A 15553-nucleotide genomic window follows, 5' to 3' on the forward strand; every position below is an offset into this window, starting at 1 on the left:
ACACGCCCACTACTAGTGCATAAAATTCTTGCCATAGTATTTTACATTAAACATGGAGGTTTCTTAGGCCACTGCAACTTTGCTGGCTTCTATCCCTGTTCTTCCTTCATATCCTTGTAAAATTATTTTTGAAGTAGTTCCCTTTCAAAAGCTATTATGAATTTTGCAACTACCATTATTTCATGAGTGAAATTTTACCAGTCTCAGAGGCGGCTTTGAAGGTGGAACTGTGAGTAAAGTAGGACAACAGGTCAGTGTGCCACACTGAGCTTGCTGCAAGTGGGATGAAACTGGCAATGGCTATTCATTCAGTAGTGGCTCATTGCCAATCTACACATTTAATGGTCCACTTATAGGCAGGTTGGGGACATTGCAGGAACCTTTTCAGCGGCGTACAGGCCCTTCCCACCATGACCAAAACTCGGTACGTGCCTGGAGGTGGTTTGCTGGTGGGAAGCTAGGGGGGCCCTGCAAGGCCTATTTTAGCTTCACCCAACTAACCCCACCCCTGATGGAACAGGGGTCAGTTGCTCAGCTGCAGGCCATCTGGGAAGGGGTTTCCTCTTCTCTAAAGGGGTGGCCATAGCACCTGTGGACATAGCTTATTGTTTAAAAAGCTGAACATCTTGAGGTGTTCACTGAAGAGATGAGACGCACTTGTTGTCCCCTTCTTACAGCAGCAGCTTCTACCACTGCCAGATGGTCTGCTGTCTTTCCAAGGCTGCAGGCCCTCTATTTGTACTTATTGCCTCAAGAACCTCCTTGCCGTCCTTAATTGGGCGACAGACACAGAGGTTGCCAATTAGGAGGAAGCCTCCCATAAGATCCCGCAAGTGAATGGTCTTGACCCGCAATTATTTTTAAAGAGGATAAGGTCCCGCTCTTTATGCGCTAACAACCTAATGTATAAAAAAATTTCCTGAGTTCTTCCTTTGTTCTCGGTGATCTATTAGGAAAAAACTTTTGGGTCAAACCATCTACAGCTGTTTTATGTTTATCTTCTACCACCTTGGAAACAAACACAGAACAGTAGAGTTCCCACTTTAGGTGCAAACGGTGATCTGATTGTAAATTGCCCAAAATTGCACCTGTTTTGAGATGTACTTTCTTTCTCAAGTATCTGCTGAAACTCATTTGCATATCACCAAAAGCAAGGTCTGCCAAGAACAATTGGTTAGCGTTTTTTAAAAAAGTAATTTAAAACAAAATTCTTGATCGATTTTAAAATGGTAACTTCATGCAGTTTCATTAATACAACTGAAAATGGGTTTAACACAGGAAAAATTTTTTAAACACAGTGAGCAAAATTTAGCCCTTGTCAGGCGGGCTCAGCGGGGGCAGATGGGGATGGTCAGGAAGCCAACCGCCGCCTGCGATCGCGAATGGAGGGCGATTTCACGCTGGCAGGCCAACTAAGGCTCGCCCAACGTGAAACGTGAGCGGTAGATTTCAGTGTTGTGGGAGGAAGGCGAGCGGGACGAGAGCGAACTTCACGCTTGCGTACAAGTGCGTGCTTGAGAATCTCCCTGAGGCACAGAGTCTTTAAAAAATAATAAATATGTGAGAAATGATATAAAACATGTCCCCTCATGTGACTATGACACATGAGTACAGACATGTTATAAGTGAAATTCAAATCATTTTATTTTATTTTTATTTGATATTGGAAACCATGGATGAGGTTTCCAAGAAAATGCAAAAGCCGTTTGGCTTTTTCACCTGCCCGCGAACTATAAGATTGGACGGGGAGCGAAAATTTTAACTTAATTGAGACTTTAATGGCCTTAACAGGCCTTTTAATTGTCAGTGGGCGCGTTGCTGATTCCCATGCACACCCGCCGACCAAAATATTGTGCAATTGCGCATTGACGTCATGATGCTCGCCCAACGTCAACTGCGTCATTTTACACTTGAGTGGGTCGGGCTAGCGCGTGCCCGCCCACTGAGGTAAAATTTTGCCCAGTGTAAATTCATCAGTGAATAACCTGATTTTAAATTACTGAAATGACTTTTAAAAACATACAGGACTTTTTGCGAGTTATTTTGGGATACAGTAGTCAGTTTCCTACCGAATTAAAACTCAATTACATTGAAAAGCTTTTAAAGCATGCCTGTTAGGCAAAAGCACTGGCTTAATTTTTAGGGCCTCCTCAAAGGCCTGCAAATAAGTTCAATCCGTAGCAATTCGTAATGGTGCTTAAATCATCCTGGGGGTGTGGGCCAATTTTGTAGGCCTGTTTCTAGCTCAATGTTTTATAAACCAGCACAAAAGATTGCAGGAACACTATTGGCACTATATGGGGTTTGCAAGTAAAATTCTGCAATTTATTGAGCTGGTTACACTGATTTCAGGCAAAGTGTTCCGAAAAAAACTAGCACAATCTCTGCAAAGTGCAGTGAATGATAGCATTCTCGAGGAAATACACCTAATGACACACTATATAATTGAAACTAGTCCAAGCATGGTCTATTAAAGGAGCATCTCATTGTGAGCATCATATATTTTGTATCTATACTAGGGACAGTACTACCAAATCTCATTCAACCCTGAGCCTATACAACAAGTGCTGCTAAGTTGTTTAGCCATAAGACCATACGACATAGGAGCAGAAATTAGGCCATTCGGCCCATCGAGTCTGCTCCGCCATTCAATCATGGCTGATAAGTTTCTCAACCCCATTCTCCCGCCTTCTCCCCATAACCTTTGATCCCCTTACCAATCAAGAACCTATCTATTTCCATCTTAAATACACTTAATGACCTGGCCTCCACAGCCTTCTGTGGCAATGAATTCCATAGATTCACCACTCTCTGGCTAAAGAAGTTTCTCTTCATCTCTGCTCTAAAAGGTCTTCCCTTTACTCTGAGGCTGTGCCCTCAGGTCCTAGTCTCTCCTGCCAATGGAAACATCTTCCCCACGTCCACTCTATCCAGGCCTTTCAGTATTCTGCAAGTTTTAATCAGATTCCCCCTCATCCTTCTAAACTCCATCGAATATAGACCTAGAGACCTCAAACATTCCTCGTATGTTAAGCCTTTCATTCTCGTGAACCTCCTTTGGACCCTCTCCAGGGCCAGCACATCCTTCCTGAGATACGGGGCCCAAAATTGCTCACAATATTCTATATGTGGTCTGACCAGAGCCTTATAAAGCCTCAGCAGCACATCCCTGCGTTTATATTCCAGTCCTCTCAAAATAAATGCCAACATTGCATCCATGGAGTCATCAGTTCAAAGTTTGATCTTGTTCATACCCTCAATCCATATTTTTAATCATTCATGGGGTGTGGGTGTCACTGGCTAGGCCAGCATTTATTGCCCATCCCTAATTTCCTTGTTTTGGAGGACATTTAAGAGTCAACCACATTGCTGTGTGTCTGGAGTCACACGTAGGCCAGACCAGGTAAAGACAGCAGATTTCTTTCCCTAAGGGACATTAGTGAACCAGATGGGTTTTTACAACAATCGACAATGGTCATCATTAGACTTTTAATTCCAAATTTTTACTGAATTCAAATTTCACCACCTGCCATGGCGGGATTCACACCCGGGTCCCTAGAGCATTAGCATGGGTCTTGCACTACGAGCAAGACCATTTAATATTGATCAAGTATGGGAAGCTTAAAATCCAAGGACACCAGGAAGGAACCAGTAGATGTGCATAGAAACATAGAAGATAGGAACAAGAGTCAGTCATTTGGCCCTTCGAGCCTGCTCCGCCATTCAATATGATCGTGGCTGATCCTCTATCTCAATGCTGTACTCCTGTGCTCTCCCCGTGCTGCTTGAGGCCTGCTTGGATTTCCAAAAGGCATTTGATAAGGTGCCACACAAAAGGTTAATACACAAGATAAGGGCTCATGGGGTTGGAGGTAATATATTAGCAAGGATAGTGGATTGGTCAATGGACATTAAGGAGACAGTAGGGATAAATGGGAGTTTTTCAAGCTGGCTAGCTGTAACTAGTGAAGTGCCACAAGGATCAGTGCTGGGGCCTCAGCTATTTATAATCTATAATGACTTAGAAAAAGAGACAGAGTAAAGTATCCAAGTTTGCTGATGATATTAAGTTAGGTGGAAATGCAAGCTGTGAGGAGGACACAGGCAGGTAGCAAAGAAAAACAGACAGGTTACATGAGTGGGTAACAAGATGACAGATGGAATATAATGTGGGGAAGTGTGAAGTTATTCACTTTGGTCATAAGAATAGAAAAGCAGAATATTTTTTAAAAGGTTCAAAACGCGTAAATGTTGATGTTCAGATAGACTTGGGTGTGCTCCTGGAAAGAACACAAAGAGTTAGCATGCAGGTACAGCAAGCAATTAGGAAAGCAAATGGCACATTGGCCTTTATTACAAGGGGATTGGAGTATATCAATAAAGAAGTCTTGCTACAATTGTAAGGGATTTGGTGAGACTGCACCTGGAGTACTCTGTACAATTCTGGTCTTCATATTTAAGGAAGGATAAACTTGCAGTATAGTAAAGGTTCACTGGATTGGTCCCTACAATGAGAGGGCTGTCCTTTGATGAGAGGCTGAATAAATTAAGTCAATTTTCTCTGGAGTTTAGAAGAATGAAAGGTGATCACAATGAAACATTAAAGATTAAGAATAGGTTTGACAGGTTGTTTCCCCTGGATGGGAAATCTAGAACAAAATAGCCTTTAAGTTCACCTACCTAAAAGTAGAAAATACATTTCGAAGTAACTCCTTCAATGTGAAGCTTTTTGAGAGATGTGAAAATGTCATACAGCACAAACAAAAGTCTTTCGAATGCTCATTCACTTTTGTTAAAAAATTTACTGCATTTCTCTGTTCATCTGCATAATAGTTTCAAATATATTTCATCCAGGTGAATTCATAGATCAACATAATATGAAACTATGCAATGGCACATTTGGAGATACGGAAGCAAAAAGCGTGACATGAGAAACTCTGCATCTTCTGTAGACTTAATCGTTATTAATAGGTGATTAATGGTGCATTGTTCAGGGTAAAGGATACAAGGTCATTCCCTAGATCACTGATATCAACTGCAGGTGAAAAATAAAAACTTACTTATAATATAAATGCACTGGCACCGTAGCTCCAACATCCATCATCTCAAAGTGCTGCTTTCTTTTTTACTATACTGACATAAAGTTACTTCCTGTTGCAGGGGCAATATGAAACCAGGAGCGTCTGATGGAGGTATTTTGTCCAACTATCTCTCTGGGAAGTACTGAAGGACATTTTTTTTAATATTGGGTAAAGATGTAACATAAATGCACATAATTCTTGTTCTTGAATTAGACGATGATGCATTTATTTGTAAGAAAGTGGCCACAAAAGGCAAAATAACAAGCACTTACTTGTACGCCTCCATGGACAGCTTTGTCTTAAAGATCTTTAATGTTGCAGCTGCACACGTTGGATCAAGTTCCTCATCATTCCCCCATGGTGGTAGGGGCCCAGGGGATGGAGTTACTCTTGTCACTGTTTCTTTGATCTTTGGTGCCAGTGGCTCCAGCCCTGAAGTTACACACAATGTATACAATATAAACTGTGTCAGTAAAAAAACATTTTTTTAAGTTCTGTAAGTTTTTGTGTGTGTATTATAAATAAAAAGCCACAAAAACAAAACATACAAAACAAAGCTTTTGAACAATAGTCACCGCTTTGTTCAAACATCTTCAGACAAACTCAAGTTATGGTCAAATACTACAGTGCCTACGTCACATGTCACTTGAAACAGAATTCTGACTCAATAATTACAATGAATTTTGTTATTCTAAGCAGTAAGATTCATTAAATAACCTAATATTCATAGCTACATTAATGAGAGTTTACTATGATTATCAATTTCTTCATTAGACAGTTATCAAAGTGTATGAAACAGAAAATCCATACAAGTTCATAAAAGAAAGAATTTCTAAACACAGGAGAAAATAGGTCATCTAAGTGACAGTGGGACATACAGTAAAAAGCATTCTTTTCTCCCACCTCATGGTTAACTGAAATGTTTTGGCAATAAACCTTGAGGACCAAAAAGGTAGTTTTTTGAATTCCACACCTACAGCAGGTCATTTGTAGTGTGGTACTACAGTTAGCCTTGTGCCAAAATCACAAAAGAGGTCGGGGCAAGCTAGGGTTTCCACTTGATCACTATCAAGTGACCCTTGCTCGAAATGAAAAGTGCATGCATGCTAGGAGAGAAGGACCAGGCTCAGCTGTGATGGGCCTCAAGGTCAAGTGAACAATTAAATCATGAGGCGCTCTCTGACCAGGCTAATACATGAACTGACATTTGGACAAGATATCAGAAGACTTCAGTCCTCTCTGGAACTATACCCAACAGTTTAATGAGGGGAAAATTGTGGGCGGACAAGGGGTAAGCTCACTTGGCTTAGTGCCGGCTATAGTAAAAATAATTTGGATCAAATAATTCCAAGGCAGCAAAGGGCCAGTAATCAAAATTATGCTTATATGCCAGGATAAAACAAATCTAGTAGAATAAAGTACCAAAGCTTGTTGCACAAAAATCTGTTTTTGCCTTTTATTTTTCATACACTGAAGCACATTGTTATAACTGTGACCTTCGTGCAAAACTATAAAATGCCAAAATCTTTTTGAAATTGTTCAGTGTCACCTATTTGCCTGAAGCAATAACAAAGATAGAGTTAAAAAGATTAATCAATAGCAGGAAATGGCAAGGCTGGGCCTGTAGCTGAAAGCTAGGCCACTGAATGCTGACATTATTGATTTTAGCAAGTTCACCAGGACTTGTAATTAAAATGTAAATTTGAGAAAGAGATTATGTCCTGACAGAAATCTTGGGATTAGGGAGAAGATAAAGGGCCTCAGTGGTGCAGAGAGAGAGAGAGAGAGAGAGAGAGAGAGAGAAGGAAGGTTTCCTCAGCTGTGAGGCTTTACCCTTACTTTAACAACATTGAATCTGCTCTGAAGTTTAATTGGTAAATTGTTGAGACAGATAATAGAAACTGCTGATAGAAGTTGAACCATGGAAAGCTCTGACGGACTCAAATGCTTTTTAAACTTTGAACCCTTTTCTCTCCTGAATTATGTTTAACCCTAACAAAAGGAGCTACTTGAAATAGTTCTTAACTTGAGCAGAAGGGGTGTACAAGTTTGGGTTTGGAGGTGGTTGGTCAAATAAAATGTCATCAAAGATTTTATAAACTTGCTTTAATTGAAATCACAGTATCACAGAATGGCTACAGCACAGAAAGAGGCCATTTGGACCATCAAGTCTGTGCTGGCTCTTTACTAGCGCTATTTAGCTAGCCCCACTCCTACATCCTTTCCCTGCAGTCTTGCAAATTTTCTCTCTTCAGGTGCTTATCCAATTCCTTTTTGAAAGTCACAATTGAATCTGCTTCCACTCTAAGGCAGTGGATTTCGGATTTGAAATATTCATTACATGAAAAAGTTTTTTCTCATGTAACCTTTGGCTCTTTTGCCAACTACCTTAAATCATTATCCTTTGGTCTGGTATGCAACCCTTCCGCCAAAGAGAACCATTTCTTTCAATCTAGACCCTTCATGATTTTGAACACCTCTATCAAATCGCCTCTCAACATTTTCTTCTCTAAGGAGAACAAAGAGAGAGGGAGAGAGACAGAAAGAGAGAAGAGACAGACAGAGAGAGTCATTTACCCCTGCTATCTTCAACGATTTGTGCTCATAAACCTCCCAGGACCCTGTTTCAGAACCCTCTTTAGAATTGTACCCTTATTTTATGTTGCCTCTCCTCCTTCCTATCAAAGCCTATCACTATACACTTCACTGCATTAAATTTCTACCCATTGCACTGGCCTTTCTATGTCATCTTGAGGTCTATTACCATCCTCCTCACAGTTCACAATGCTTCCAAGTTTTGTGTCATATGGAAATTTTAAAATTATGCCCCATACACCCAAATCTAAGTCATTAATATATATCAAGAAAAAACGTGCTCCTATTAACTTTCATTGACACTAGCTATCAGTCTGTCTTATAAATCAACTGTGGTCAGTAACAATAAAGCACATGGAGCCCACCTTCCATATTTCACTCATTCACGCCGCCCATTTTAGTTGTCTCACATCTAAAGATAAACAAATCTGCAATGTTTTCCGCTGCAGCATGAAGACAGGAAGCAAAAATAAGCTAATAGTTAACTAACTGAAGTTAGAATGCATTGGCTAAACCTTGCAACAATTTTTGTGTTCCGATGAAGTCACGTTGGACTCGAAACATTGGGCAGAATTTAGCCCTTGATGGGCGGGCGGGCCCCACTGGCTCGGCGGCGGGCAGGCAGCCGAACTCCGCCACCGAAATGGGCCCCGCCGCCATTTTGAGTGGGTGGGCCAATTAAGCTATGCGCTTCCTGTGCGGGGTAGGGAGGGATTCCCCAACTGTCAAAGTGCGCTCTTTCACACATGCGCTCGAAAAAGCAATAAACCTAAAAAATAGCAAAATAAAAAAATTATTAACAGGTCCCACATACACAAGATGGGACATGTTAATAAATATTACATAAAGTTTATTAAAGTTTTTAAAAAACAGGCATGAAACCTCATCTCGCCAGTGGATGAGGTTTCATGTTTTTTCAGAAACCCGCTGGGGCTCCAGCCTTAAGGTTGGATGGGCAGGGCCTTTAATTGGCTTAATTATCCTGTCAATGGTCTCAATTGGCCTATGACAGGTCAGCAGGCGGACAGCTGATTTTGCTGTCCAACCCCCTTCGTGAATATTTAAATGACGTGGGATGACGTTGGGGGTTCCTCCTGATGTCATCCCGCGTCATTTTCGTGTTGGCGAGCGGACCCCGCCCCCAACTCGTCAACAGAAAAATTCTGGCCATTATGTCTATTTCTCTCTCCACAGATGCTGCCAGACCTGCTGAATTTTCCCAGCATTTTATTTCAGGTTTCCAGCATCCGCAGTATTTTGCTTTTAACGAACTTTGTGATTTGAAAAAAAATTATCCATCATTTCTAAATAACAGATCGACATACTTATGCTTAAAAGTAGCATCTATTTGACCTGGGAAATATTTGTATTAGAATATGTTCCCATCAAGAATATCAGAATGGATATTACAGCTACAAATACACTACAGAGGCAGTTTTAGTGTACCGGAATTCATCTAATTCTGCAGGTTTACTAAATTCATTTAAAATAAAATAAAATGTTAATAATTCCTCAGCAGGTTAAAAATGAAAAGCAAAAATTTCCTTAAAAGTTGTGGAACAAAAGAATTGTACACAAACCTATTATGCATTTAAACATTACATTTACACTGAATAATTTCAAGGTCTTTGTGCCCTGACATAAGGGTACATTTCAATCATCTTAATTTGTTTGTGTTCTACCGGATTGTTAACACTGGCAAAAAATTTACGACTAGTCCATTACCTGTGGCATTACACACTGGAGCAGAACTTTCAACTTAAACAGGGACCTAAAACTATCAGCATCAGATCAGACATCCATTACATACCCTGCTCAATTTTCCTGTTCAAGGAAAGGAAAACCGGGCAGGATGTATAAATTCCTGCGACCTCATTTAAAATGGAAAATGTCTACATGAATTTGCTGCAGTACCTCCAACGGGAGAGGATGTACTTACAACATGACAACGTTATACAATTTAGACAGTTTTCATTACAAATATGAACATAGGAATTTATAATGGATAGACAGGAGATGAATGCAGACATAAGATATTTTTAATATAGTCCTACTTGATAATCAGGGTTGATAGAAATAGAGACAGTGTCAAAATCCAAGATTGTATTAGTTATATACCTGAGCAAGCTCACCTTACACCCTTCAGAACATTTTCCTATGTTATCACTAATCAAACTTTCCAGATTATTTCTATAATTTTTCTTTAAATTGTTGTTACTGTGCCACTGAAGTAGTAAATTAAAAACTTAGCTGATAATTCCTTTCTAAAATATAAATTCCTATTTTGTTGCATAATTTTTGTTTAATTTGAATTTTTGGGTTCATCTAAAAAACTTGAAATTATCAAATGTGTAATTAGGGTATCTTAAGAAAAGTTCTGAATGTAGGTCAACAGAAAAAATCATGAGGCGAGTCACCCCAGGTCATTCTTCTATGCCTACATTCAGAGCTCCAGCTTTACAAACCAGGTGAGATAAAAACTCAGCATGTGGAGTCACAGCATAAACCAATGTTGTACCATTCCATACCATTGCAGACAACAACCAACTTCTTTGCAAAATTATCAACTAAAATAAAAATCACATGGCAAACTATTTCAAATCATCTTGTTTTTCTGCCTCTAATTTAGTTCCACAAGTACCAGCATTCATCCAACATTTCATCCAAATGATTATTCTTCATAAGCTGCCAGGCAGTGGACTACTGAAGTATAGGGGAACAGAGTGGAACTTGATTCCATCACAAAGCCCATCAATCATGGACTGCTGTATAACAATGAGGAGTGGGAAGCCTGCCTGATTTGTCTACTCTCTAATCCAGTTACAATGCAATACGTTGTAGTGCTACCCATTGTCATCCTGTCAACAAATCCAAAACAGCTCAGGCCTCTTACTCCTTGAGTCAGACGACTGTGAGTTTAAATCCCACTCCACATATTTAAGTATGATGTGCAGTACTGAGGGAGTGATGGTCTGTCTGAGGGGTCATCTTTCAGATAAGCCATCAGAGGCTCCATCTGCCCTCTCAGTCTTTTGACATGAAAGATCCCGCAGCACAATTTAAAGAAGAGCAGTGGGGGTTCTACCAAGTGTCCTGGCCAATATTTTTCCCTCAACCAATATCAAAAAAAATTAAATGGTCATTATTACATCACTCTCCGCAAGACCTTGCTGTGTGCAAATTGGCTGCCACGTTTCCTACATTATAGGCAGATTAGACTTTGGTTTAATGGCTCATCTGAAAGATGGAAGTTCAACAATAAAGTAGTTTTTCATGCTGCAATGGAGTGTCAGCCAAAATTTAAGCTCAATTTCCTGGAGTTGAAGTCCTTGAAACCAAAACCTGCTGACTCGGTCAGGAGGACTATAAGAATTTAACACCAAAATATTCTGGTTTAAAGATTGCTAAATTTCAGTAAAAACTTTATAAGTCTCCATTTTTAAAAAGGCACAGGAAGTTCTCTCTGTGAATGCTAATTGAAAGAATAAAAAAATTACATAAATATGCAAAAGTGCATAACAGCCTTTAGCATTGAAAGGATTAATGTAAATAATGTCACTGGATTCAGCGTGTTAATTTAGGACTCTAAATTAGATTTACCTGAATGTAAACAATTATAATTCCATTGACTAATTTAATTAAACTTAACATTCATAAGCAAAAATATTATAATAAAACTCTTGTTAGTTTAACAGACAGTTGACCCTCATTTATTACTTTGAGACTACATATATCTTAGATAACTAGACTCCTTTCTCTTATCCACAGCCATCGTGAAAGGTGCCAAAAATGGATTTAGTGTCAGGATTAAGAGGATGGATTGATTCAGCCTAGTTAGGAAAGTACTATTACATTATCTTTTTCAGACTGCCACATTTACGCTTGAACTGGTATTAATGTCAGCCTGGCATGAATTTTGTAGTAAACTCAGTTGAATAACACTCCTCATGCCACCATGAAAAACCAACCCTTTTGGAATTGGTTGACTTCATAATAATATGAATTTGGAAGAGTTTTACACAAACACATCAATTACCTGTGCATTTTCCTTTAAACAAAGGCCAAAATCATTGCAATGTAAATGCACAATATTTTACAGGTTTTTATATCATCATTCAAATAAGCATCTCCGCACTGTGAATTTAAAAAAAAATTCAAAATTACTAAACTGCTGGGAGGAAAACAATTGGACTTGAACAATTGAGTTGGTACTAGAATTAGGGTGCTAAATTTGGTATTGGATGAGGTGCAATAGAAGAGTTAGCTGGGCCAAGAAGAAAATTTAACCAACATATTCAAGAGATAGAAAGTTATTGGATGTTTATCAAGAGACAGCATCACAAGATGTTTATTTTTCCATAATAAATGAGTGTTTAAATAACTTGGTAATAACTTCCTCAGTCATCAGTGAGCAGATTAAGCACACAGCTGATCACTTTATTGCTTAATAATGGGGCTTTGTTTACGTAGCTGTGGGAGAGTGTGCTGAGAAGTGGCAGCCAGCAGCTGCACAAACTCACCGTACTCCTCCCGAAGGTGCTCCTGAATGTACGGTTCGTAACCTTCCTTCTCTGGAACTTCAACAAAATCATCATAGTCGTCGTCATCATCCTCATCGGTCGCTTTCATCTGTCGAAGCAAATCAAAAGAAAACCTGTCACTATCGCTGACCTGTGAAACATCCTAATTATACTCTTCGGAAATGACAGGAGCACTTAACTTTTCAGTGAGTAAATGACAGCAATCAATCAAGTCTGAATAACAATGAGCTGCGGACCTGAAAATTATTTTTGTATAGAATCTACCCAGGAATTTATGAAAGGTGAAACACAACCCAAGGTTTAGGGTATTATGGCTTTCAGCTTGCACACTGCACATCAAACACTAAACAGAATTTATGAGTTTTAATTTCCTGAAAGGTGCAGTAGGAGGGGGTCTGGTGCTACAATGCATAACATATACTGCTTTTTTAAATGCAAGAAATTTCACCATTATCCAGTGTTCACCATTTCTCAAAATAAAAGGTAAAAATTGGGAAATTTTAAACAATTTTTCATTGAACTCTAGACAGGATAAAGCTGAAAAAATGCTGATTAAATCCTGAAAAGGGAATTTCTTAGAAAAAAAAACTTGAGGGGCTAGATTTTCCTATTTTTATTTTATATACTTTTACTACAAAGATTCCAAAAATCTTACAAGCATTCTCTGACACAATACACTATCGACAATAATCCTGGTAAGGGAACCACCTAGACCAAGAATCTCCAGTTTACTAAATACATGATTCGAATATAAGAAGTCACTGTACTTGGGAGTTAGATGGGGTGGTGGGAGTAAAATTGGATGTCTTTAGCAGTAGCACAAAATGGGCAATTGTGAATCAGTAGCCAGTGCTGTATCCACACAATTTTTGTTTCCATTAAAAACGGGATATGAATTTACCATTGCTTGTGCCCAAGACAAATTTATATCCCATAGTGCTTTATCACCTCCAAACATCTCAAAAATCTTTCCATAATGAATTACATTTGGAAAGTACATACTGTTCTTCTGCAGCCAAAAATTATTATGCAAAATAACAGCACCTATGTCACATATTAGAGAGGGTTCAGGAAAGATTTACATGAATGGTTTCAGAGATGATGAGCCTCAGTTACATAGATAGGGATTGGAGAAGATGGGGCTGTTCTCCTTGAAGAGAAGGTTAAGATTTGATAGCAGTATTCAAAATCTCGAGGGATCATAACAGAGTAGATAGGGAGAAAGGTGGAAGGATCAAGAACCGGGGACACCAATTTAAGGTGATTGGCAAAAGAAGCAATGACAAAATGAGGAAAAACTTTTTTATGCAGCAAGTGGTTAGGGTTTGAATGCAATGCCTAAGTGTGTGATGGGGTAAGGTTCAATTGTGGCTTTCAAAAGTGAAGTGCACAATTATATGAAGAAGCAAAGTTTACAAGCAACATTGAAAAGGCAGGAAGTGGGATTAGGTGAGTTGCTCTTGCAGAGAGCTGGCACAGACAAAAAGAGCCAAATGGCCTCCTTCATATTGTAACAATTCTATGACTAATATATAACAGCGAAACCACAACTGTATAATGACGACTGAGTGCAATAATATGACCCAATACAAAGAAAAAAAGTGCTGAAAACTTTGCTCTATAACTGTAGATGAAAGAGCAACATATTCCAACTCAATTTAAAAGAAAATTATCAGTATAATATTGTGTTATCCAATCTCTTTACAGTTTTTTTTTTAAATGTAGCAAAAACATCAAAAAATGCATCATTAGCAAAACATTTTACTGAGTGGGTCATAATTATGGCAAAAATAAAATCAAATGAATTATTCATCCTTGTATTATCAGAGCAAATTAAGCTAAAGAAAGGGATCATTCTAAATATTTGAATGGTTGAAAAAATCTGCTTCCCTATACATTTTGTTTTGTGTAAAATCTTAATAGAATCATAAAATAAATTCTCCATGGTCTAATTAATTTGGGAGGTAATCTCAATTACTTCCCACCCAGGAAATCAGTTTTGTTCTGTCTTAAATAAGTGTCTGTTACACTCTAAAAAATGATGTTATAAGGCATCCTTAGACAAGTGAACTCTAAACTTCATTTGTCATTCTGCAGGCTTGATGGCTATGCATTTAAAAACCCATTCTATCTTATAAACTAAAAATTAAATGTACTCAGCTGTGATAGTCGTCATTGCATCTGCTATTTATATGCTAATATCCTTTCTAGAAGGTCCTGCAAATTATAGCACTCTAGTAAGTCAGGTGCATCTAGCCTCAGCATCTAACTGTACAATATAAAAAAATGTACAATATTTCCAAAGACTGTGACAAAGACTTGTAAAATCACAATCAACCTGCACTATTGTTTACTGACAATTTCGGCTTGCTTTTAAACTTGACAGAGACGCATCTGACTGACAAATAATGAGTCAATAACAAATGGGAAGGTGCGTGCAATCATAGCACACTAGGGAATGTTTTTGCAATGAGGCAAAGCCAAGTTCTAGGAAGGACTCTGATGCACTAAAGTCAAGATTAATGCATTTTTGAGTTATTATAACATTATCAGAATACTTGAAAATATTTTAACATAAATTGTGCTATACATTTAAATATTTTGGGTTACAGTTATGCCTGCTTTTTGAAAATATTTTAGAATATATTTTTACAGACTAGTTTATTATTTATTTTAATCGGCAGCATTTTCAGTGGAGAACAATGAAAGGTTCAGAAACTAACTGAAATAAACCCAGTACTCAATATTTTTTATCATTCTCTGCCAATCCAAATTCTTGATTTTCCATAATCCAAATACATACCCTGCATGTTATTAACAGGAGATGGTCACAGTGGTTAGAGAGGAATTTCTTCAGAGGAGGAATTCAGCTCTTCTCTCATACATTTTTCAAAACATTTTACTTTGCAAATGTTCTCAATTTGTGCAGGTTAAAACTTCATTTCCCCAGTGCAACCCAAAGTCTATTGCTGGTGGTAAATAATCTTCCAAAGTTTTAAAAGGAGAATTTTTATTTTCATTTTTAATCCCTTGATGGCAAATAGATAAATGCGGACAAGCTAGGAAAAGTGGAGGTCCAATGAGTCTTGGGGCCCCAGGTACATAGATAAGTAAAATGTCATGAATAGGTACAAAAAAAATTGCGAATGAAATGCTGGCCTTTATATCTAAAGGACTAGAATACAAAAAGGTAGAAGAAGTTACGCTACAGCTATACAAAACCCTGGTTAGACCATACCTGGAGTACTGTGAGCAGTTCTAGGCACCACACATTATGAAGAATATATTGGCCTCAGAGGCAGTGTAGCGTAATTTACCACAATGATATCTGGATTC

At 38.5% G+C, this 15553-nt stretch overlaps 1 protein-coding gene across 2 annotated transcripts in view; it reads right to left on the reverse strand.

Annotated features, from left to right (window-relative positions):
• The window catches only part of uvssa (UV-stimulated scaffold protein A), a 102132-nt gene that overhangs the window by 58822 nt on the left and 27757 nt on the right, over positions 1 to 15553 (reverse strand). For both annotated transcript variants that reach the window (XM_041199168.1, XM_041199177.1), the window contains 2 exons: positions 12197 to 12305; positions 5354 to 5513 (listed from right to left, as the gene is read on the reverse strand). In XM_041199168.1, coding sequence (XP_041055102.1) covers positions 5354 to 5513; positions 12197 to 12305 — 269 coding nt within the window. The remainder of the gene's footprint in view (positions 1 to 5353; positions 5514 to 12196; positions 12306 to 15553) is intronic.

This window comes from Carcharodon carcharias, chromosome 1 (assembly GCF_017639515.1).
Source record: "Carcharodon carcharias isolate sCarCar2 chromosome 1, sCarCar2.pri, whole genome shotgun sequence".
Taxonomy (NCBI): domain Eukaryota; kingdom Metazoa; phylum Chordata; class Chondrichthyes; order Lamniformes; family Lamnidae; genus Carcharodon; species Carcharodon carcharias.